Source organism: Penicillium diatomitis (assembly GCF_028827545.1).
Source record: "Penicillium diatomitis strain IBT 30728 chromosome Unknown utg000005l_segment0_segment0, whole genome shotgun sequence".
Taxonomy (NCBI): Eukaryota; Fungi; Ascomycota; class Eurotiomycetes; order Eurotiales; family Aspergillaceae; genus Penicillium; species Penicillium diatomitis.
The window spans coordinates 1,097,724-1,119,054 of NW_026623177.1; the positions used below are offsets into that span (position 1 = coordinate 1,097,724).

Sequence of the window (21,331 nt, forward strand, 5' to 3'; positions counted from 1 at the left end):
ATAGTAAGTAGTGACTCGTGAGTCGTCTACTAGTCCTACTATCATAGCATCTATACCCTACAGACTACCCTAGGGTACAGCAAGTAGTCGAGTTATCGAAGTAAAAGATCCTTTCTTTCGGACTCCCCTTACCCTTACTTCCCAGTTCCCAGTTCCCATTACCCTGCGTATCGTCCCCGACCGTAATAGTTTGACTGGTACGAGACAAAAAGACAACGTGATCTGACTGATCTCCACACAATCTTGGCACTTGAAGTCCGGGGTAGGACTTTTTTTTTTTAAAAAAAAAAGCAGAATAAAATAAGATTTCCAATCTCACTCATTAGCACATTATTAGCATTAGCATAAGATATAGGAGAATTACGGATAACCAGTATTGACTTTGTGCCTAATTAACGGCGTCAGTCCTTTAAGGCTTAGGGTATCTTTAGGTTGTCCACCTCGCTAGGACCAGATCACCAGAGTAGAAAGGCTAAACTCTATTCTTCACGTGACTATTCTGTTCTCTTATATCGATGCTGTACTTGCCAAACTCAAAGAGACGGAACCATTTTTTACAACTCCTTACCGCCTGCTAACTTCCCGACCGAGAACACCAAAAACCCATTCGAACGTTCTCTATCCTTCAGCACTATTATAATAATTTCTAGTTAATTGCGATCGAACAGAATTCATTGAGGACTGACTTTAAGATCTAACTTTCTAGGGCTAGTGATTTAATTACAGAGGATGGGTCGGTGCTAGACAGCTAACTAAGAGAATCTGACGTGTTGAGTCGGAAAGTAAAGGCGGCAAGGTATTTTACTTTTGAGAGTCAAACACTTTCGAAACGACGCCCGTAATATGTTAATGCATGAATTGACCTTACCGTTTCGGTCCTAGCGAGGTGGACAACCTAAGGACACGTCAAGGCTACAAGCTTGAAGCGGGTTGTTCGTCCAAGAAACGGGCCGGAAACTGACACCCTTCCAGAACGATTTGCTGAGAGTGTCAATTGAGCATTGAACCACTCGTCCACTCAGACTCGGACTCGGATTCGGACTCGGACTCGGCCAGGGCTGTCTCCAAAAGTTCTCTTGGACTCCCTGGGCTGGCCATGGCCCGATGATCGTCACCCTTTGCCCAAGGCCCAATGCGGAAGGTCGGTTAGTCTCGGAAGAGGCACGACAGGAAGTTGTCAAGTCACGCAGTTCAAGTGCTCTGCCGTTGGACCAAAGTCGTCTACACTCGTTCTACTCGACCCTTTCCAGATCTCTTTGAGGCTTGGGGGGCGCAGTAGTGCACGGCCTTTTCACCATTTCACCACGCACATTCCTAACCACTGGACCAGTCACGACTCACCAGTAGTAGTGGTGACTCTGTGAGTCTGATGGCTGACTGTACTCTACTCCTCAATAGTATACTCCTACCGTACCGATGAAGTGTAATGGACGTGCGTCGACTTCGAGTACTCGATCATGACCTCCAGCCTACATCGAGTCCTCGACTCATCAACCACTGTGGCTTCGATGCCAATGATCTCAGTGCCGCTCAATGATTCTTCGAGAATGTCCACGTACCAGCGAAACAGTCCGGTCAAGTGGAAGAACTAAAAACCCATCTCGGTCTCTCCCACGGACCTCAAACGGGGTCCGTCTGACCCCCGAATGATCCACCCCGAACGATATGGTAGACGTACGATTGGACCTTGGCGTGGGCAAAGTTGGAGCCGCAGCCGTACTCTAAGATGGACCAGACGCAGAACAACGACAAAAAACAAAAGGAACCCGTGTTTCGCCTCTGTTTGGGGAACGTAGATCTATGAAGAGTCCAGGTTGACCTCGTCGTTGTCGTAGTAGTAACCAAGGTAGTAGTAGTAATCGTCAACGGGGTTAGCGATTGGCAATGAGCACAACCACCGGGCCGAGTTGGCACGCTCTCCACCAAAGTTCCACACGCGACCCCGGCCGGGGAACCCACGAACAAACCAGGGGACGGCGATTGAGTAATGCATTGCTCTACCATCCAACGAAATAGTACCGCAGTGCGAGCAGCCTAGCAGTAGTGGTTGTTAGTTAGTAGTACTAGTAAGTCGTCACTTCTGACACACCGATCAGAGGTCGATACAGTGATAGGCACTCGGACAGTGGAAAAAGAAACCAAACCCTGGAAATTGGAACCTGGAAACCCTGGAGAAGCGGGTCCACCCAGCCTTGGAGTCCTTTGGGTTTGTTCGTTTTATCCCGCAACTTTCCTTCTTTGGATCTTCGGCTGGGGGGCCAGGTCACCTGGTCTGCCCCGGCGATGCGACGTGGGGAAAAGTGACGATAAGTTGGGAAACTCAAGAATTGGAAATCAAATGATCGAAAAAAAAAAAAAAAAAAAAAACGTCAGAGATCAAGGGGTGGAAACAAAGAAGGTTCAAATGTCAGATCGGCGCCCACCACGATGTTTCCTCTTCTTCGAACACCATCTCCTGTGGAATTCCTACATCCCTCGCGGGTCGATGATTTCCAATGGCCATCTCCACGTCGAACAACTACATTGACCCTCGTCAACGCTCAGCTAGGTATGTTTCTTTTTTTTTTTTTTCTTGGTGTGTTTTTGATTTTGGATCGAACGTCAATTGTCGACAATTCCTTGCATCATTCTACCATCGCCTCTGCCGTCATCCCCGCCGTGTGTTCATCCTCGCTAACCTCGTATCATCCTTGTGCGTTCGTAAAGCACCGCATCTTCCTCCGACACGGTCTTCCAGGAAGCATGCGAGATTTACTTCCGCCATTGCCATAACAAACCCTATGGTTTCTTCCACGCCGACCTGTTTCACCAAAAGGCGGCCCGGAACCAGATCCCGCTTCATCTACGACTCGCCCTCATTGCAACGGCCACGCGCTATTCCTCATGCTCGCAATGGCGAGACCGGAAACAAAGCACAATCGACGGTTATGCCCGATGTTCGTGGGAGCTCATTGTGTCCTCGCAAGACGGACTCGATGGCTCGGACGATATGACCACCATTCAGTCTCTTGCTCTGCTTGCAGTCATTGATGCCACTGGTGAGTGATGGTTGGAATGACGCCGAGGAGGGATGACTTTGTGCCCCAATCAAGAGACCGGGATGCTGATAAGCGTGCAGCTGGCCGGCGGCGCGGTGCCTGGGTGAAGATTGGAATGGCCGTGCGAATCAGCCAGGATCTGCAATTAATGCTTGAGCCGAGTTCCCATCTACCCGCTTGGGAACGGGACGAACGACGAAACCTGTTCTGGTCGTTATACTTACTGGACCGTTTCGTGTGTTGCTCGTTTCAACGACCACCGGCGATCAAAGACACCGACTGTTTGTTGAACCTGCCCAGTTACGGGGATTCAGGCAAGCGAGAGCGGGCCTTGACTTTGAAGGGGCTGTTGTTGAAGGGAGGCGCAAGAGATACCTCCGTGCAACCCGGCATGTTCGGGATCAGCATCGCCCTGGTCTCGGTACTCGGTCGAACGATCAGATATATGATGAATGCGGAGAACGACACGGAAAAGCCATGGCGATCCGGATCTGAATATCAGCGAATCTACCGCGACCTGGAGTACTTGAAAGTCCTGGCAGTCAACAACAGCCCCGCCTCGACAAATCGGGCACAGCAGCCACGAACTCGGAGCCAGATGCAAGACTGTGATCGCGAACGGGTGGCGCACATGGTTCTGGCTCACACTCTTTATCACCTGGCACATTGCATCCTCAGTCACCCATATCTACTGGGTCTGAAGATGCGCTCCGCCGGGTCCGCTCACGCACCGCGTGGCTGGCTCAAAGATTCGCGTGCGGTCTGTGTCGTTCATGCGGGAGCCTTGATCACCGTTCTGGTGGAGGCCAAAGCAGCGGGATACATGCCCTTGCCCTCGGTGTACAGTTACTGTATCCTGGTGGCGGGGACCATTCAGGCATTGCATTTAGCCAGCGATGACGCACCACTCAGCCAAAGCTCAGCAGGGTATCTCAAGGCTTCTCTCGACTATCTCGGCGACATTTCCGAACTATGGACCAACGCACATGTAATGGTGGGTGATTACAATTCGATCCAAGCCCTCTCTTTCTATGGCCCAAGTCTCTAACCCATCAAAACAGGTCAATGCCCTCAAACTCTTCTCCCACCAATGCACCCGATACAGCACGCTTCTTCTCCGTGACCACCCCCTCGTCGACGAGCTCACACCCACCGAAACCGCCATCTGCCGTTCAGTCCTCGACTACTGGGCCATGATGGATCCCCAAACCCCCGCCTTTGCATTCGATCATCACCCCCAGCACAACCACCAGCAAGATAAGCCTGCCAACTCCAAGGCCGATGCCGACGTTGACCTCGAACTCCTCGACTCGTCAGATCGACAAAGCTCCCTCTCCCCATCCACGCCCGATTCCGCGGGCGTGATCACCTTGGGAGTCGCAATGCCTCAAATGCCCGTGTCTGAGCACAAAGGCTTGTATGACGCCGTGGTCTCGGACCCGGACCCGGACCCGGATATTCTGATCCAGTGGCCTGTGTCTCCCATGTCCCCGTTGTTGGTGGAGGATGAAAGTTCGCCACGGTGGGATTGGGATTCGGAGTTGAATGCGATGATTGACTGAATGGTTGAAGGTGATGAGCGAGTCAGTGAACGAGTGAATGAGTCAACGAGTGAGATTTTGTTAGCGAGTTATTACTGCACCATGGATGTCTTGGGTGGGGGCGTTACGTTACGGGCATAGGGATTCCGCCAAGATGGAAAACCTTGGAGGATGCATGACTATCTGTTTTGTTCAGACGATATGTCTCATTAGGCGGATGTATTCATTACGAATGTCATATTGTTCTATACCTCAAATCTTTCCCTGGACACGCAGTCCAATAAGAGAGCACATGTCTCACAGGAACAGACACCACATCCGCCATGAGATGACCATCCGCGTCGCTTGATGAAGAGTGTGCCATCTAGTCCAAAACACCTCATGAATACTAATCCGACACCGGCCACACCGGACATGATAAAGGCCGATTCCTCCCCGGATCAGGTAGACTGCCCGCGTATATTCCGAGACGACGCTTCGTATCGATCTGGACCCTTGAGTCTCTCTCTCCGAGCACAACTCCCAATCGACTCGGAGCCGCAGCCCAAGCCTCTGATGACGATGGCGGTGTTTCCCCAGCCCAACGCGCCACATCTTGCCCTTTCTCCGTCCGGAGCCCTACCATTCCAGTGCACGGTGCTACGACAAGGCCGGTGAACACTTCTCTGCCCCTGCGGCGCCTGCTAATAGCACATTCCAGTGGGAGGTTCGCCGTCTGATCTGGTGAAACGCATTGCTCGTATTGATCTAGACTGCTCGACTGATACTAACGTGCGTCGGGGATTCACCACACGCACACGCTCTTCCTTTTTTTTTTTTAATTCTGGTGTGATATCGGTCCGCATCAAGCGCGTGCATTCCGTAACCCGTCTAGTTGGTCGGGTGTGTCTCGCCAAACACAGCGAATCGAAGTTGTGGCTGAGAGTCATGGCCACGTACTGGCCTCGATCCCGGCCTATTTGGAGGGAGTGGACGATTCAAAAATCCAGAAGGGCACATATGAAAAACGAAAATTTGGACGATCCCTGTCGGGGCGCTCCTCTCTCAGCTTCAGGTATTGTGGGTGTTTCGTACCTGGCCAAAAGACGAGAGGTCTGTGGTGATCTGGTTTGGCTCAACGTGTAAGAAGAGAGTTGGGAAGTTGCCTTGTTGGCAATCGCGTTGGCCGTCATGAATCAGACTCTTACGGACGGAGAAAGGAGAATGCCCGTTAGCCATCCGGACACGACCTATCGCGAGGTCACTGTAGGCTACCCGCCACCTGGTCCTTCTCCCTTCTTCTCATGACCATCGAGAAAAACATATGTGTTCTCGTCCTCTCCTCCTTTCGATAGAACAACTCGGTGCCCGGACCGAGGTCGGTTAGTCCGAGATGGTTGGTTGTTCGGAGGATTATTCAGATGTAGCATGCGCTTCTTTTGACATGATGCGGCCTTCTCGCCGTTCTTCACTGTCGCACTTGTTCTCGTTCTTTCTATTTCCTCTAGGCGTATCTTAATGGACGATTCTTGTCCATAATGCTATGGATAATTTGCGCGCAAGAATGGGCCGCCGGTAGACACTTGTTGGTCGCTCTCAAGCGCCAGTCATTTTCAATATGCAGAACACTTGACATCTCGACGAGGATGACGTCCCCGGGACAGAAAGAGGGGAGGGGGGTGGGAGTTCTGCCAGATCAATCGCCTCGACAGAAGGAGGTACCATCTCGTGATAATTGAAGACGATACAGCGACGCCCAGTCCGGGCATTGATCGAAGCAGTCGACTGCTTCGAGACGAATGATTGGCGGAGAGAATTTGCGGTCATTGATCCCATCAGGATGAAGAAGGATGGAGGATGAGCAAGAATGGTAGATGGATGGGTGGGCTGAGCTGAATTCTTTATAGTTGGTGGATCGATGGGATGGAAGAAAGTCCTGCTGCCTGGAGGAAGACCTTTTCTAAGTGAGACTTGACGGTGAAGAGATATACGTATACGCATAGAAACGATTGTGGCTTGGGGTAGGTGATCTTGTTTCTCGCTATGCGTGACGTGGAAGGGAGACATGGTCATAAGCCTCCTTTTCACTTGCCCACGGATAATAGGTCCTGATAGTATGTTTCTGGCTTTGGAATCACTCCACGCAGAGATTTATGGCCAACGCTGAATGTACGGCGTGATTTAGTTGGAAGAAGACTGTGATGTCTAGAAAGTAGAAGGTCTGACCTGAATATTAGTCGAAAGTGAGTGAAAAGTGAGTGGAAAGTGAGTGGAAAGTGAGTGGAAAGTGAGTAGGCTCTCCATAAAATTCCATCCATTCAAGCTAAAGCGGAAATAAATAAATCTCAACAAGAAATAGACCCTACATCGCTTCGCTCTATGGTCATAACTGGGATCATCATCCAGCCGATGATACATAGCCGAGTCACGATACTTCATACTACTCATCCGAATAGAAGTAACGTGCCCCTGTTGACCTTACAGTACGCAAGATACCTCGTCTGGTCTAGAACTCGCGGAATATAGTGATCTACACAGATCAAGCATCACCCAAGTAAATCGCCGGGCACACTCATCTCGGATCCTCATCCGCGGACAGAGCAAATAAAAAGCTGGTCCGCGCATCGCAATACCTTGCTCCAGCCAGTGCGATCTTGAGAGTCGACCCCGACCAGGCAAATTCAATACGGTGGTGGATGCCCTATCACGCTTACCTACCACAGGCTCGCAAGGAGACGCCCATGTCCTCGAAGTGGTCGATGTATACTTTACACACCACTCACCTTCCATTGATCCAGAATACGTCGAGCGCTTATGTAGAAGATACCAAATTGACCTTGTCATGAGATGAATCTTGAAGAACACACACCAATCTTCTGATCAATTCAAGGAAGAAGGTGATATACTCGTGTACATCGGTCCAAGTCTCAAATCCATGCAAGTATGTATTCCACGGACAATGATCAAGGCCATCTTCGAAGAGTATCACGATGGTATGAGCGGGTTGGGTATTCACAAGGCATACAATCTCATTCATAAGAGTTTCTTCACATTCAACTTCAAGATTACTTCATAAGACATACACAGGTTTTGCATGTATTCAGTGTCTTCTCCCAAGTTATATTCAAGCTACGGGAAACTTGACTATCAACGTTTGAAAGATACGGTATACCCGACCAACACACTATTTCAAATCGATTCCGAAGGAAACAAACCCTCGCTCTCAGAAAACTATATTCATTCAACATCTAATCTATGTTCGGCTCAAAGTTGGACCGTGTCGCTTGATTCTAGTCCTCTCTCTATAGGGTAGAAGACGGGAGCTTTGCATATATCCATTAGCAATCAAACACATACCTTACCTCCGATTCCCATGGAGAAATCATACATTATCGGGCATTAAAGTAAAATGAGTGAGGTTCATCCGGTATATTCATAACTCCCAATCCTTCTGCAACGCATGCGTGGCACCAATGGATACCTTACTGATTGAGACTTTCTCGACACCATTTGATTCCCCTGCTCACACAATTTCAGCAAACTTTGCAGTTTGCAAGTTGAAAACGACTTGGAGTCATGCTAGGGCACATTTTATCAGTAGACGGTCTCAGACAAGCGCTGGAGGTATAGGTCGTGAAATTCAGGTGAGTTAGTAACTTATAAGCATCACCGCGGGCAGCTAAGCTAGGTATAGGTAGGCAGGCTGTGCGATTGGAGGTGGAAGACTGTGGTCCTGTACCTAATACCAGAGGTCTGTACTCTGTACTGATCTTTGTATCAGTCTGTAGTCTGTACTGCTCTAACAGTTGACCCATTAAGATGCTAATCAGAAGGGGAGTGATAGAAATGACGACATACGACGCATGAGTTTCTCAACTGGCGATCATGAGTAGCAAGTGAGCAACTATTCTGGTCTATCTTTATCCTCGGCAGGACTTTTCTCAGAGACGAACAGATACCAAAACACTAAGATCCCTGAGCTGAGCAGTCTTGTCAAGACTCAAGCTCAAGTCCTCCAAGACTGGCCATACTAGGCAGATGGTTGTGCCTTCGAAATGGGTCTTAATGGGGGAAGAGAAATTCATTACATCCATTATCAAAATCAACATCGCTATATAGATGCAGTTCTCAAGTGCTATTGCTCTCCTCTTTTTAATCTCATAGTCTTTGAATCAGCAAACTGGGCGTGCTTTCTCGACATCACATGAGATACACATCGCTGGTTTGCGGCCCTTTTTAATGGAGATGAAGGCCGAAAGAGTCATGATGTCGCATGGTTCCTGTCTCGAATACGCATAAAACAGACGGGGGCAGCGCAAAGAAACCCAGACAAGATGCAAAAACCCATTGAATGCATAAATAAACACTCGTCTACCAAGCAGACCAAGGACCACAACTTTCGGACTAGGTCAATTTCTGCTTGATGAAGAATGAGCGCAGATGGGACAATTGCCAAGCACAAGCCGCAGACAAAACCGCGACTTGAATCAAGGCCCAGCGAACGACACGGGAGTTGGTGGTCTCGGATTGATCACGGAACTCGGCCTCACGCTCCTGTGATATCAAAATTCAAAAATTAGCCACGTATGAACTATATCTTGAAGTCCTGGCAACCCTAGCATATCATCAAGCAACAACGATGAGCGCGGGGAAGAGAAACGTACTCGTTGATAGACCTGCTCGCGACGGATATCATGTAGACGGCTGTTCAGATCACGAACACGCTGAACAATATCCTTCATCTTGTCCTTGTCCTCGGTCTCAATCTTGCTTGTCTCACCAATGGCCATGTCCAAGGTGAAACGAACAGCGCCCTGGCCGCTGGACATCCAACCCGAAGTGGTAAGATCGGTCTCGGCAGTGAAACAGATACGGTGTTGGCCGGCATCAGCAGCGGAGAAGGTGAAGCGACCAGCGTGGTTCTCCCGCTTGTTTACAACCCGGTGGTCATTGTCGAAGGTCTCGTCCACGGTGATTTGAATGCGCAGGTTGTGATCGGTAGTATATGTGTTGGTGTTGGGGTTGATCACCTCAGCGGAGAACTTGCCTGCATTATGAGAAATGGAGCCGCATTGGTCAGTCTTCTAATTCATACACCGAGCCTAGTGATGCGATTCCAAAATGTCATGTGGATTTGCAGTACATACCAGCTACCAGTGTGTCTTTCGGGAGATCCTCGAAGAAGCACTTCGTTTGTCGGCCATCCACGTAGAAATACAGGGCATTAGCAGGGACAAGTAAAGAGAAGATAGACAGGAGCGCCAGAGCGGCACCGAGCCATGACGGCGAAAATGCCTGCAAAGTCATAGCGAGAGGAGTGTGAGCAATTGAATAGGAAAGCTGCTGCTACCAAGTCAAGCTGTCAACAGCAACGGCGGAGTGTTGACCATCTGGCACCATTGGTGTTTCGTACCGCCTTCCGCTTTGGTCAAAATATCTCCCTCTCGATGACCGAGCGCGATTTTGATCTGCCGGCCGTCGTCGTTATCAAAGGGTCAAGCCATTTAAATGACTTGACTTTTGTTGTCTCCCACTTCTTCATTGTCAAGATATCTGTGGACTTTCACTCGATATTCCATCATCTTTCAGGGCTGCGTAGGCCATTGTTGAGCCATCATGGCTGCCGCCGCGGATGTTCGTGATATGCTAGATTTGCCCGCTGAGGGCCAGTCCAGACCGTCGAAGAAACAGAAAGTTGTCGAGAAGCGACCAGGTTTGTGGGGGTTCCTGGAAACACTTCGCATGGCAGCTTCACTAATCACATTTACAGAGGGAATCACGCGTGAGCTGTACGCGCTGCTTGGGGAGCGGGCGCCACCGATCGCGATCAATGAGAACAAGTACAAGGGGCGCCCCAAGTTCATGAACAAGTTGAGAGTTAGGAAATGGTTCGTTCGTCAATGCTCCTGAGAGTCCTGAGAATCTCAAGTTGACTGGATTGATTCTAGGTGTATGACACCCTTCACGAACAACGCGAGATCGGACGGCCTGGTGTTGAACCACTGGCAGAGAGAACATGAATCGACTCGGCCCCCTGCACCAGATGCCACCCAGATGGACGTTGATACGACAGCGGACGGAGAGAAACCAGAAGGAACATCAACACAAGAGAAAGAATACCGATTCGCTAAATATAACGTCAAAGCTCGGGTTCCAAGACGATACACGGACGAAGAATACAACCGCCACCTCAAAAGCGATGACTGGACTCGAGAAGAAACGGATTATCTGATGGATCTTGTTGCTGAATACGACGTGCGTTGGGTGATCATTGCAGACCGATACGACTACCAGAGGCATCTTGACTCAGAACCGGAAGCCAACGCGATCGTACCGGCCAAACAATATCGAACGATGGAGCAGATGAAAGCCCGATATTACTACGTTGCCGCGACAATGCTAGCAATTGAGCACCCTCCGTCCGAGATGTCAGAAGCGGAATTCGCCCTGCATGAACAAATGTTAAAGTACGATCCGGACCGAGAGCGTGATCGCAAAGACCTGGCCGCTTTACAACTGAATCGCACCGCCGATGAGGTCCGAGAAGAGGCGATGCTTCTCGAAGAGCTCAAGCGCATCACAAGCAACGAGCAGAATTTCATCACGGAACGCCGCGAGCTCTACTCCCGCCTCGAAGTCCCCATCAGTGTCGGCAACACCACAATGTACCAGACCAGCCAGGGTCTTCACCAGCTGCTCCAGACCCTCCTTCAAGCCGACAAGAGCAAGAAGCGGCGCTCGATTCTTGGTCCCGAGGCCGTGGCCCCTAGTCCTGCCGGACAAACACCCACCCAAACCACCGCCCCCGGCCGGGCCGAAACGCCCAGCACAACCGCCGCACCCAAAGAGACCACCAAGAAAGGTTCGGCCGCACCTCAGCCACAGCCCTCGCTTCGAACTCTCACTCCAGCCGAGGAAACTCGCTACGGCGTTCAACACCACGAACGACTCACAGGCGGCGTCCAATTCCGCAGCGACCGAGCCCAGAAGCTCACCCAGGCCAAGTCGAACGTGCAAACGCAAAAGCTGGCCAGCGCATTGGCCGAGCTCGAGATTCCCGTGCGCTTGTTCATGCCCACTGAGCGCGTATGCAAGGACTTTGAGAAACTTATTCAGTCTGTCAATCTCCTGCTCGACGCCCGCAAGGTCGCCGAGAAAGTCGAAAGCGAAATCCGCGTTCTGGAAGCGGCCAAGGCAGAGCGCGAGCGTAAGGAGGCGCCTGAGTCCACCGACAAGGATCCCGAGCATCGTGAAGTGAAGAAAGAGGCGGATGAAGCTGGGAACAGCATGCTCTCTTCAACTGCCGCGGATGCTCCGGCCGCGGCCTCATCGACGGCTCTTCCTACGGATGGCGAGAGTGCCCAAGAAAAGACTAGGGAGGCTTCGGCCGACGCATCAGCTGCGGTTCCAGAGGAACAGCCTGCCAAGGAGGACGGTAATCACAAGCGCTCAGCCAGTGTTCTAAGCAATGCGAGTGATAAGAGCTTCAAACGGCAGCGACGATGATCTCCAGTATCTCTGTCGTCTCTGCTGTGACCTTATTAGATTACTGATTGTTTTTGACACATCCTGTATTAGTATCTGGCGCTATGGAAGGCAATTTAGGGATACCTCTGTATGATTAATGACAACCGGACAATGGAAATTACAGTGAAGATTTGGCCCACTTTTAAAGCCTCGCTTTTTCTCTCTTCCTTTAACAATAATCACACATTAATAAGCGCATCTCGTTATAGATACATGAATAAGCGCATCTCGTTATGAATACATGAATGCTCGACTTTCTCGGTGCGAAATCCTCGTGAATGAGAGACCGAAGATGGCTTGCCTCGATTAGTCCTTCACCGATCAGGATTGATATCACGATGGAGCAATAGCCGGCTGGTCCGACTTGCCCATCGACTACCCTCAAAGGATCCCGGCATATTGATGCACTCTTGATACATGCTGGCTAATGCTTCTGCATCTACGCCAGAACTCCTGACAGAATCACCCCGCTCCAGACAACCTGATGCACGAGCTTGGTCCAAGATAAGTGAAGACCGCGAAGCTTTTTTTGGAGAAGGACTTGAGTATCCTTTGCTCACCCGAAATTTTGATAGTCTTCGGGATATCGGTGAGTCCCGTACACTATTTGCTCGAAGCCGACGAGCCACGGCCTGACACTCGATCCCCGGATAATCGGGATCAATGTCCACATCTTTGTAGCTGCTCCCGGAGACACTACGTGAGTTCTTGAGTTGTGGCAGCTTGACGGTGGCTGTTTCTGGACTTGCCGCGGTTTGTGCAGGACGAGGCGTCATATTGTTCGACGTGCGTAGACTAGCAAGGTGATCTCTTAACGCGTCAAGTTGAGTTTTGGTCACGCCCTTGACATGTGGGTCAGAACCAACGCCTAGGGCGAGCGCTGGTGGACTGCAATCTGTGCAAAGTCCTCGTGAACCAACCTTTGCCGGACCTTCTAAGGAGCCGTTGTGCTGAAGAGTTTCTGCATCGGGTTTGAATGGCCTCTTTGTTCTTGGCAAGGTGGCTGGCTGAATCTTTTCAAGTTGCGTGAGTGAGCCTGTCAGACCTGACCCTTTGAAGACGGTCGAGTGTGCAGTGAAGTATGGGTCGCATTCCTTGTTCCAATCGTTGCCAGCTTGATCATCCCGGACGGCTGTGCTCAGTGAGGGAATTGGCAATACTAGGTCTCGTGCCAACGATAAAGTGGACTGGCTACCGTTCAATGTGCCATTGTCGTGTTTGACGAGATCATCATCGGGGCTAGGTACTGGGGCATATCCATAACCGATTCGCCGGCCACCAGACATCCATCCGATGCTCACTTTGCGCGGAGCCTCAGCTAGTGGTTCGCAAGGCTGCGTCAGCACCTTGGGCTCAGGCGAGGCCTCACTATCACAATGCTCTTGGAATCTGCTTGTAATGGACCCCTTGGCTGCGGCCATGGCATTCTCGTATTCACGAATATCTTCAGCCGTGGGGTCGTATTTGCTTCTCTGGATGGTACCAACGTGTTCGTCGACGGAGCTTGTCGGAGATGGTGGCGTTTCAAGCATGTCCCCTATCAATGGTGCCGAGTCCTGCGGGCAGGATGACAATCCTGTTGGAATTTCGAGATAGGGAGCTTCGGATCCAAGGTCTGAGTTGACGTGAGTTGTTGGGCTGCGAGACATTGGAACAGGGTTTGACGGGATATTCGCTGACATCCTGACCTGCTGTCGCTTGAGCGAGGTTGGCTCGGCTGACGAGGGCCGGTGCGAGTCTCCGACAGAGGAATTGGGCGAAGAGGCAAGTTGCCTGGAGATTCCCATATCACCCAGATGTACAGACCGGTGATCACCCAGCCCACTACCTGAATCCGTTCGCTGTCGCCGTTTTGGCACAGTTAGCTTCGTAGGTGTACTCAACAATGAAGGTGTGGGACTATCTTCATGACTTGTGCCACGACCGTACTCTGATTCGCAATTCTGACTTTGATAAGCGGTCATGATCCATCCCTCTGCGGCTGTAGCTAGTGTCGCCGAGGCATCGGGATGCGGAATGCCTTCAAATTCGCTCACCGGTTGCTCGGCCATGTGTGTGCTTGTCGCAGACTTTGCAGGATCGTCGACATGATTGGGATCATGACTTAAGGGGCGACAACCTTCCGGGCAACTTTCCCTGAGGTCGGAGTACTGGAGGCTGTTCAGGCTGGGCGAGGGAGTCTGTAAAAAGCGCATCCCACAGATCGACTGCTGGGGTTCAGTAGTCTTTTGGCCTACTTCAACACCCCATTGCCCCGAGTCAGGTTGCTCTTGCGACCTCTCGATCACATCGCTGAGTCTCACCCTAGAAGGAGGCGATGAGGGCGATGGGGCAGACTCTTGCTGCGGTGTTGCCACACCTTGTGCATCACTATCGTAACGACTTTCGCTCACAAGACTGCTTCCGTAGCCGGCCAAGGCTGCCAGTTCCGTCGAGTGCTTGGGGGTGGGCTTGGGAGACTTGCGCGCAAAAGAGAAAGGGATTTTTCCCTTGTCGTGACAGGCACTGGATCCCCTGGAGTCGCGTGAAAGCCGACGTCGAATAATGCGGGAGAGGCTTCCTGTGTGTAACTTGGCGTGAGAGTCTGGATGTTCCAGCTCGTGAGGAATGTCTGTGATGTGTGAGAAGAGGGTCTGTTACCGGGATGCAAGGGGTCCATTGTATGAACAGATTGATTCGAAGCACTTACCCTGGCCTTGCTCCAGCGTCTGAGGCACACGGGTTGGGCTCTCTTGATAGGATCGAGCGACCTCTGAGGGGGATTCAGGCCGAGGCTTTCGCCAGGGAGGACAATGAAGGAACATAATTCAGACGTTGACTGAGGATGATATCTATCAAGAGAAAGCATGTAACGATGATCGATGGTAATCAAGGTTAGATGGAAGATGGGGTAAGGGACAGAGAGGCCCGGCCCAGGTTGCTTGGTGCTCCTTCCTCGTCACACATCGGATCAATGTCCTCAGCTCTGTGGCCATCAGGCAAGGACGATTGCGATTCATCACTTGATAAGCTACGACGGGATCTCAGCCCACATGAATCATGTCCTTGAATTCAAGGAATGCAACATTTATCAGAGGTTTCGGTCTTCTAGTTTCGAGGCAAAGGTTGTTCAACCATCGTGACTGCGGGACTCGGTAGTAGATGCTTGGGATAGTCCCCTCAATGACAATGTTCACTAACATTCATATTGCTGATATAATATGAGAGGATGGTGGGGGTTTTGAAGGGGAATGTAACGATGGGACTCAACTGTGAATCTTGGAGGACTGTTGAAGGAAGAGAGAGATCTTATCAGATTGCCTTGGGTCTGGCGGGATATCAACGGAGTGCAACCGTCGTCGAAGTGAGAGATTCCGTGACTGCACAGCTCACGTGCCAAGTGCAGCTGGCTGCTGAAGGGTCTAGCATCAGTACGATCAATGTGGGCGCCACACTCACCTCACACAGTGCGAGTCCGTCAATCAGGTCGCCACGGTCTCTTGATACCTGGAGGGCTCAAGAATTAAAAGCACCGGCATATTCATTTGTGGAACAATTGTATCCTGATCGTCCACTGTGAGGACCATGAAGGACTTGTGCATTGACTTCGAGCCAGGTCTGGTGTATTGAATCTATTGTCCAACAGGCCTCCACTCGATTATGTTACGACGAAGGCCGCGAAGCTCTGTTGAGTGTGGATTGTTGACCACCACTACTAGCACATTTGCCACGGAGTCCATTCAGTCTCCAATGCTCATTAATTGCGTCGGGTCTTGAGTGTCTGATAGATCATCTGCAACAGCAACATTATTGATTTTTTTTGTCCTCGCTTGATGGATCTTGTGCAGCAACAAAAGGCCTTTCCTCGCAAGTCTTGCGGGCATAGTACCTGAGTCACTTTTGACTCGTAGTACCTCATGGAAGTCCTACTGATCCAGTCCTACTGATTCAGTAGTACTGACTCTACCGATAGGAGTAGATCCCAAGAGAAGAGCAACAGTAGTCGATTCACGTGCAGTTGCATTGCAGTTTGAGTTCAAGACCCACACTTGAACCCGCAGTCATTGGCTTTCCAGGGTATAATAGGTGGGTCTCCCTGTGTGACATTGGTCAAGAATCTAGGTAGTGGAGCCTAGCGCGTCCAACCTCTTTTCTCTCGTCGCCGCCAAATGCAAAGAGACACGTTGAACTCCCAGACAACCAAGTACTCTCCTCTCTAGCGGTGTGGAAAGGTCCAGAACTCCAGATATCGAAGATAAAGCGTCTTGTCCTGTAAAGTGTGTATTCGTGTCGTATGATCTGATATGATACTGGTCTCAATACAGTGCATGACAATGCAACAAACCTCAGAGAGAGCACAGCGACTCTCCAAAAGAACAAAAAAAGTCCGTAGATTGTCTCCTGCACATCCAGGAGCTCCGTGAAGAAAACACCCTCCAGTAGTGTCAAGCTCCAGAGGATCTGATGGGCCCTCGCGGGTCATTCTCCTCGCCAGTCGCCACTGATAGCCTCTCGGCCCCACGATGCCATGCCACCGAACTTGTCCAGGGGCGACCTGATCATCCGAGCTTATCGCGGGCCATGCAACTGGAGATGGCGTGATTATTATTATGCTGGCCGATCCCGGAGCGGCCACTGGGGGGAGGACCGTATTTTCGAGACCGGATGGGGCCTGGAGCGGGGTTAGCGCCGGTTCTGAGAATGACACCATTGGGTTGCAGACTCTAGACCACCACGGAACCTCTCCAAAGGGTCATCGTTCAGGGTTCAGTACTGAGTTTCTCAGTTCACTGCTACTACTCTGAATCAGTAGTAGTGAATCGTGATACTGGAGTGTAGCACTCGTAACCAGTACTTCCTCAACTGTACCTGCCAACTTGGTCCTGAGGCCTGAGGGGTTCTCTGGTCACAAGGACGTATGAGTTTATCGTAAATATTGGGATCTTACCTGATCCAGTAATCGAGGTGCTACATCGGGTACCTGGTATCGTAAGGGAAGGCGGTTTGGTCCGTTTGGGCCGTTTGGTCACTTTGGTGCTCCTCGGGAAAGCTTCCCCGACACTACTAAGACAGTACTGTAAGTCTGTAAGAGTACTCTGTCGGACGGTAGGACCACTCCCCGCCGAGAATGTCCCCGGATTATGGGTTTGACTCATTGCATGTGTAAAGGTCACGACATGGCCGTGATTGCATCCCCCGAGGCCACGACGGTATACCTGTATCTTACATACAGTCTTTACATATGTACTGCAAAATGCAAACTGTACATGATACAATTACATATGTGGGTAGATAATTGAATACAGGTACTGATGCTTCATATCGCTATCTGGACGGTACTTCCAGCCAATTCTCAACCAGTCGGCGAGGACGAAGATGATCAGCGCTATCGTGCATCAAAAATGATGGTAGATGGAGTCCGTTACAGAACTCAATCCAAGCGGTAATGCTGACGGTGCCAATTGGAGGATGGAGGGCAGTCCCAGCCATCTCCACCGCCAATGATTGACATCCTTCATCACACTATTCTTACTGTCATCGTTGATTGACTCCAAGAGGCCAAAGTCGCCATATCTGCCCCTCTATCCCATTGAGGTTTAGACCCGTTTCCCCTCCCTTCGTTTTTCTACTCGTCTTCTCCCCCCTCCTCGATTCTTCTTTCTTTCTTCATCCTCTTCTTCTCTCAAAGGCAATTGGGTTTCTTGTGCATCATCCTACCCTTTCTGAGAACCCCCCGCCTGCTTCCTACTTTCCCCCCTTCATCTTCCTCACATATCCGTCAGAATGGTTCAATCGTATGTTCAGCTCCCTCACAGACCTCATCCAACACAGTGACCTCCAGACGATGGGCTTCATATGCTGATTGCTTCCTCCAGCGCCGTTCTCGGTTTCCCTCGTATGGGCCGTCTCCGTGACCTGAAGAAAGCCACGGAAGCCTACTGGGGTGGCAAGCTCTCCCGCGATGACCTTCTCGCGGAGGGCAAGCGCCTCCGTGCTGAGCACTGGGGCCTGATCAAGAAGGCCGGCGTTGACTCCATTCCTAGCAACGACTTTGCTTTCTACGGTAAGATGCCCCTCCTCTAATCCTCCCTCTTCTGTCTTGACGGGAGTGGGACAAGGTCTCCCGCCCGAGCACCATAGACTCACGATGCTGATGTTCTCTCAGACCAGGTTCTCGATCACATCCAGCTCTTCGGCGTTGTTCCCGAGCGCTACTCCAAGCACAAGCTTCACCCCCTCGATGAGTACTTCGCCATGGGCCGTGGTCTCCAGAAGGAGGGTGTTGATGTTCCCGCTTTGGAGATGGTGAAGTGGTTTGACTCCAACTATCACTACGTCAAGCCTACCCTGCAGGATAACCAGGTCTTCACACTCGCTACCGAGCCCAAGCCCGTGACTGAATTCCTCGAGGCCAAGGCTCAGGGTGTGATCACCCGCCCCGTCATCCTGGGACCTGTCTCCTTCCTCACCCTCGGTAAGGCTGATCGTGGCCAGTCCGTGGACCCCATTGACAAGTTGAACGACCTGCTGCCCCTCTATGTGGAGCTCCTGTCCAAGCTCAAGAGTGCTGGTGCCGAGGACGTTCAGATTGATGAACCCGTCCTCGTCTTCGACCTGGCCTCGAAGTCCAAGGCCGCCTTCAAGCCCGCGTACGAGGCCCTCGGCAGCCTCGGTGACAAGGCTCCCCGCCTCACCCTCGCTACCTACTTCGGTGACATCGTCCACAACATTGATGTCCTCTCCTCCCTTCAGAACCTCCACGCCATTCACGTGGACCTGGTCCGCAACCCCGAGCAGCTCGAGGCTGTTGCTGGTGCTCTTGGCCCCAAGCAAACCCTGTCTGCTGGTGTTGTTGACGGTCGTAACATCTGGAAGACCAACTTCAAGAATGCCATTGAGAAGGTCGAGGCTGCTATTCAGAAGCTCGGCAAGGACCGCGTCGTCGTTGCCACTTCCAGCTCCCTTCTCCACGTCCCCCACACCCTCGAGAGCGAGAAGAAGCTCGACCCCGAGGTCCTTGACTGGTTCAGCTTCGCCGTCGAGAAGTTGACCGAGGTCGCCGTCATTGCCAAGGCCGTCACCGAGGGCCCCTCCTCCGTCAGCGCTGAGCTGGAGGCCAACGCGAAGTCTATGCACTCCCGTGCCACTTCTGCCCGCACCAACGACCCCAAGGTCAAGGCCCGTCAGGGTGCCGTCACTGAGGAGATGCACAACCGCAAGTCTCCCTTCGCTACTCGCATCGCTGAGCAGACCAAGTTCATCAAGCTTCCTCTCTTCCCCACCACCACCATCGGTTCCTTCCCTCAGACCCAGAACATCCGTGTGACCCGTAACAAGTTCACCAAGGGGGAGATTACCTCTCAAGAGTATGAGAAGTTCATCGAGAAGGAGATCCAAGATGTTGTCAAGTTGCAGGAGGAGCTTGACCTCGACGTTCTCGTCCACGGTGAGCCCGAGCGTAATGACATGGTCCAGTACTTCGGTGAGCGTCTTGACGGTTATGCCTTCACCACCATGGCCTGGGTGCAGAGCTACGGTTCTCGCTGTGTTCGTCCCCCTATCATTGTCGGTGACATTTCCCGTCCGGCCCCCATGACCGTGAAGGAGTCCAAGTACGCTGTCTCTCTCACCTCCAAGCCCATGAAGGGTATGCTCACTGGCCCCATCACCTGTCTGCGGTGGTCTTTCCCCCGTGATGATGTCCACCAGTCTGTCCAGGCTCAGCAGCTCGCTCTCGCTCTCCGCGACGAGGTTGCTGACCTTGAGGCTGCCGGTGTGAAGGTCATCCAGGTTGACGAGCCCGCTCTCCGTGAGGGTCTTCCCCTCCGCAAGGGCTCTGAGCGTGATGCTTACGTCAAGTGGGCCGTCAACGCCTTCAAGCTCTCCACTGCCGTGGCCCGTGACGAGACTCAGATCCACTCCCACTTCTGTTACTCTGAGTTCCAGGACTTCTTCCACGCCATTGCTGCTCTGGATACCGATGTTCTGTCCATTGAGAACAGCAAGTCTGATGCCAAGCTCCTCAAGGTCTTCATTGATGAGAAGTTCGGTGCTCAGATCGGACCTGGTGTCTTTGACATCCACTCTCCTCGTGTCCCCAGCGAGCAGGAGATGAAGGACCGTATTGAGGAGATGCTTCAGTTCCTCCGCCCTGACCAGCTCTGGATCAACCCCGACTGCGGTCTCAAGACCCGTAAGGAGGATGAGTGCATTGGCCAGCTCAAGTCCATGGTGGCTGCTGCCAAGTACTACCGCCAGAAGTACTCCCAGTAGACTTTCAACCGTCTCTGAGGTATCTTTGGGTCTTTTATTTTCTCCCTCTCTTGCATCATTCTCGTGTTTGTTTTTTCAGTTTCACTTCCTTCTAATGTGCTAATTGATGGAGACGGCTTTCTCAACCGCGCCGTCTCCTGCACTGGAAGTTTTTGATGGTTTTGTCTTGCATTTTTCATGATGAGTTTATGACGATGATACCAAAAGTTCAACATATGGGTTTCAGCGGGTTTTGTGTGTGGTTTAGAGGGCACCGATCAAAAAGCGGGTTCAACGGAGTTTCAACATGACTAACGATTTCAACATGGGTGCCGCCAAAAATTTTCAGGGTGCCAATTATTTCAACAATGGCTTTGTTCTACCGTTCAAGTGAAGCAGTTGCTGTCACTTTGGACTATGGTGAACGAGGAACCTTTTTTTTTTGTTTCGAGTTAGAATTAGCTGTCAATGAACGTCTTTTTCTCTCTCAAGTGTGGTGCATATACTTTAAGCCTTTCGGCTTGACGATAATACTATGACACTCTTGTTGATCTGTGTACTTGTAGCGACGACTGATTGAGTACCGGAGTCAAATGTGTCAGGCGCTTATATGTTGCTATTGATGTACGAGAATCTACGAATAGAGCATCATAATCTGACTGTACCACTACCCTGTGGTGGTCATTGCATGTCGCATGCCCGATGAAGGTACATTTATTTGCCCGGCGTCCTCACTGGTTGGTGTCCATGGCTTGCCAATCTTCTGAACAGTGTAACCTTAGCCACGGAACATTCCCTATTCAGTACAGACTACAAACGTCCATAGTAACGGCGTCGCACTCAAGCAACTTGTCGATATTGGATATGGCAGACCACCTGCACATAAGTTATCTACCTTGAGGATGAAAGCATTTCATTTGTTGATCTTTAGATCCGGCCCCATTGGTCTTGAAATTTGACCTCTCGGGCGTTGATACATTACCCGATTTTTGTTCACTCAGGCCGACGGTCTCG

At 51.2% G+C, this 21,331-nt stretch overlaps 5 protein-coding genes across 5 annotated transcripts; 3 read left to right on the top strand and 2 right to left on the bottom strand.

The window, feature by feature from the left end:
- Nucleotides 1–2,495: 2,495 nt before the first annotated feature.
- Nucleotides 2,496–4,600, top strand: N7539_005015 (fungal specific transcription factor domain-containing protein; the record flags this gene model as incomplete). The annotated part of the gene is made up of 4 exons (XM_056934617.1): nucleotides 2,496–2,548; nucleotides 2,707–3,038; nucleotides 3,119–4,032; nucleotides 4,100–4,600. The coding sequence occupies 4 exons, from the start codon at nucleotides 2,496–2,498 to the stop codon at nucleotides 4,598–4,600; spliced, it is 1,800 nt and encodes a 599-aa protein (XP_056789811.1).
- Nucleotides 4,601–8,962: 4,362 nt separating this feature from the next.
- Nucleotides 8,963–9,865, bottom strand: N7539_005016 (p24 family protein; the record flags this gene model as incomplete). Its single annotated transcript, XM_056934618.1, has 3 exons — nucleotides 8,963–9,112; nucleotides 9,223–9,605; nucleotides 9,706–9,865. 3 exons carry the CDS (start codon nucleotides 9,863–9,865, stop codon nucleotides 8,963–8,965), a joined length of 693 nt encoding a protein of 230 aa, XP_056789812.1.
- A 309-nt stretch (nucleotides 9,866–10,174) lies between these two features.
- On the top strand, nucleotides 10,175–12,064 carry N7539_005017 (SANT/Myb-like DNA-binding domain-containing protein; the record flags this gene model as incomplete). Its single annotated transcript, XM_056934619.1, has 3 exons — nucleotides 10,175–10,271; nucleotides 10,329–10,446; nucleotides 10,507–12,064. The coding sequence occupies 3 exons, from the start codon at nucleotides 10,175–10,177 to the stop codon at nucleotides 12,062–12,064; spliced, it is 1,773 nt and encodes a 590-aa protein (XP_056789813.1).
- A 335-nt stretch (nucleotides 12,065–12,399) lies between these two features.
- N7539_005018 (uncharacterized protein) lies at nucleotides 12,400–14,889 on the bottom strand (the record flags this gene model as incomplete). Its single annotated transcript, XM_056934620.1, has 2 exons — nucleotides 12,400–14,696; nucleotides 14,775–14,889. 2 exons carry the CDS (start codon nucleotides 14,887–14,889, stop codon nucleotides 12,400–12,402), a joined length of 2,412 nt encoding a protein of 803 aa, XP_056789814.1.
- A 2,959-nt stretch (nucleotides 14,890–17,848) lies between these two features.
- Nucleotides 17,849–20,338, top strand: N7539_005019 (5-methyltetrahydropteroyltriglutamate--homocysteine S-methyltransferase; the record flags this gene model as incomplete). Its single annotated transcript, XM_056934621.1, has 3 exons — nucleotides 17,849–17,859; nucleotides 17,941–18,128; nucleotides 18,231–20,338. 3 exons carry the CDS (start codon nucleotides 17,849–17,851, stop codon nucleotides 20,336–20,338), a joined length of 2,307 nt encoding a protein of 768 aa, XP_056789815.1.
- Between the last annotated feature and the right edge of the window lie 993 nt (nucleotides 20,339–21,331).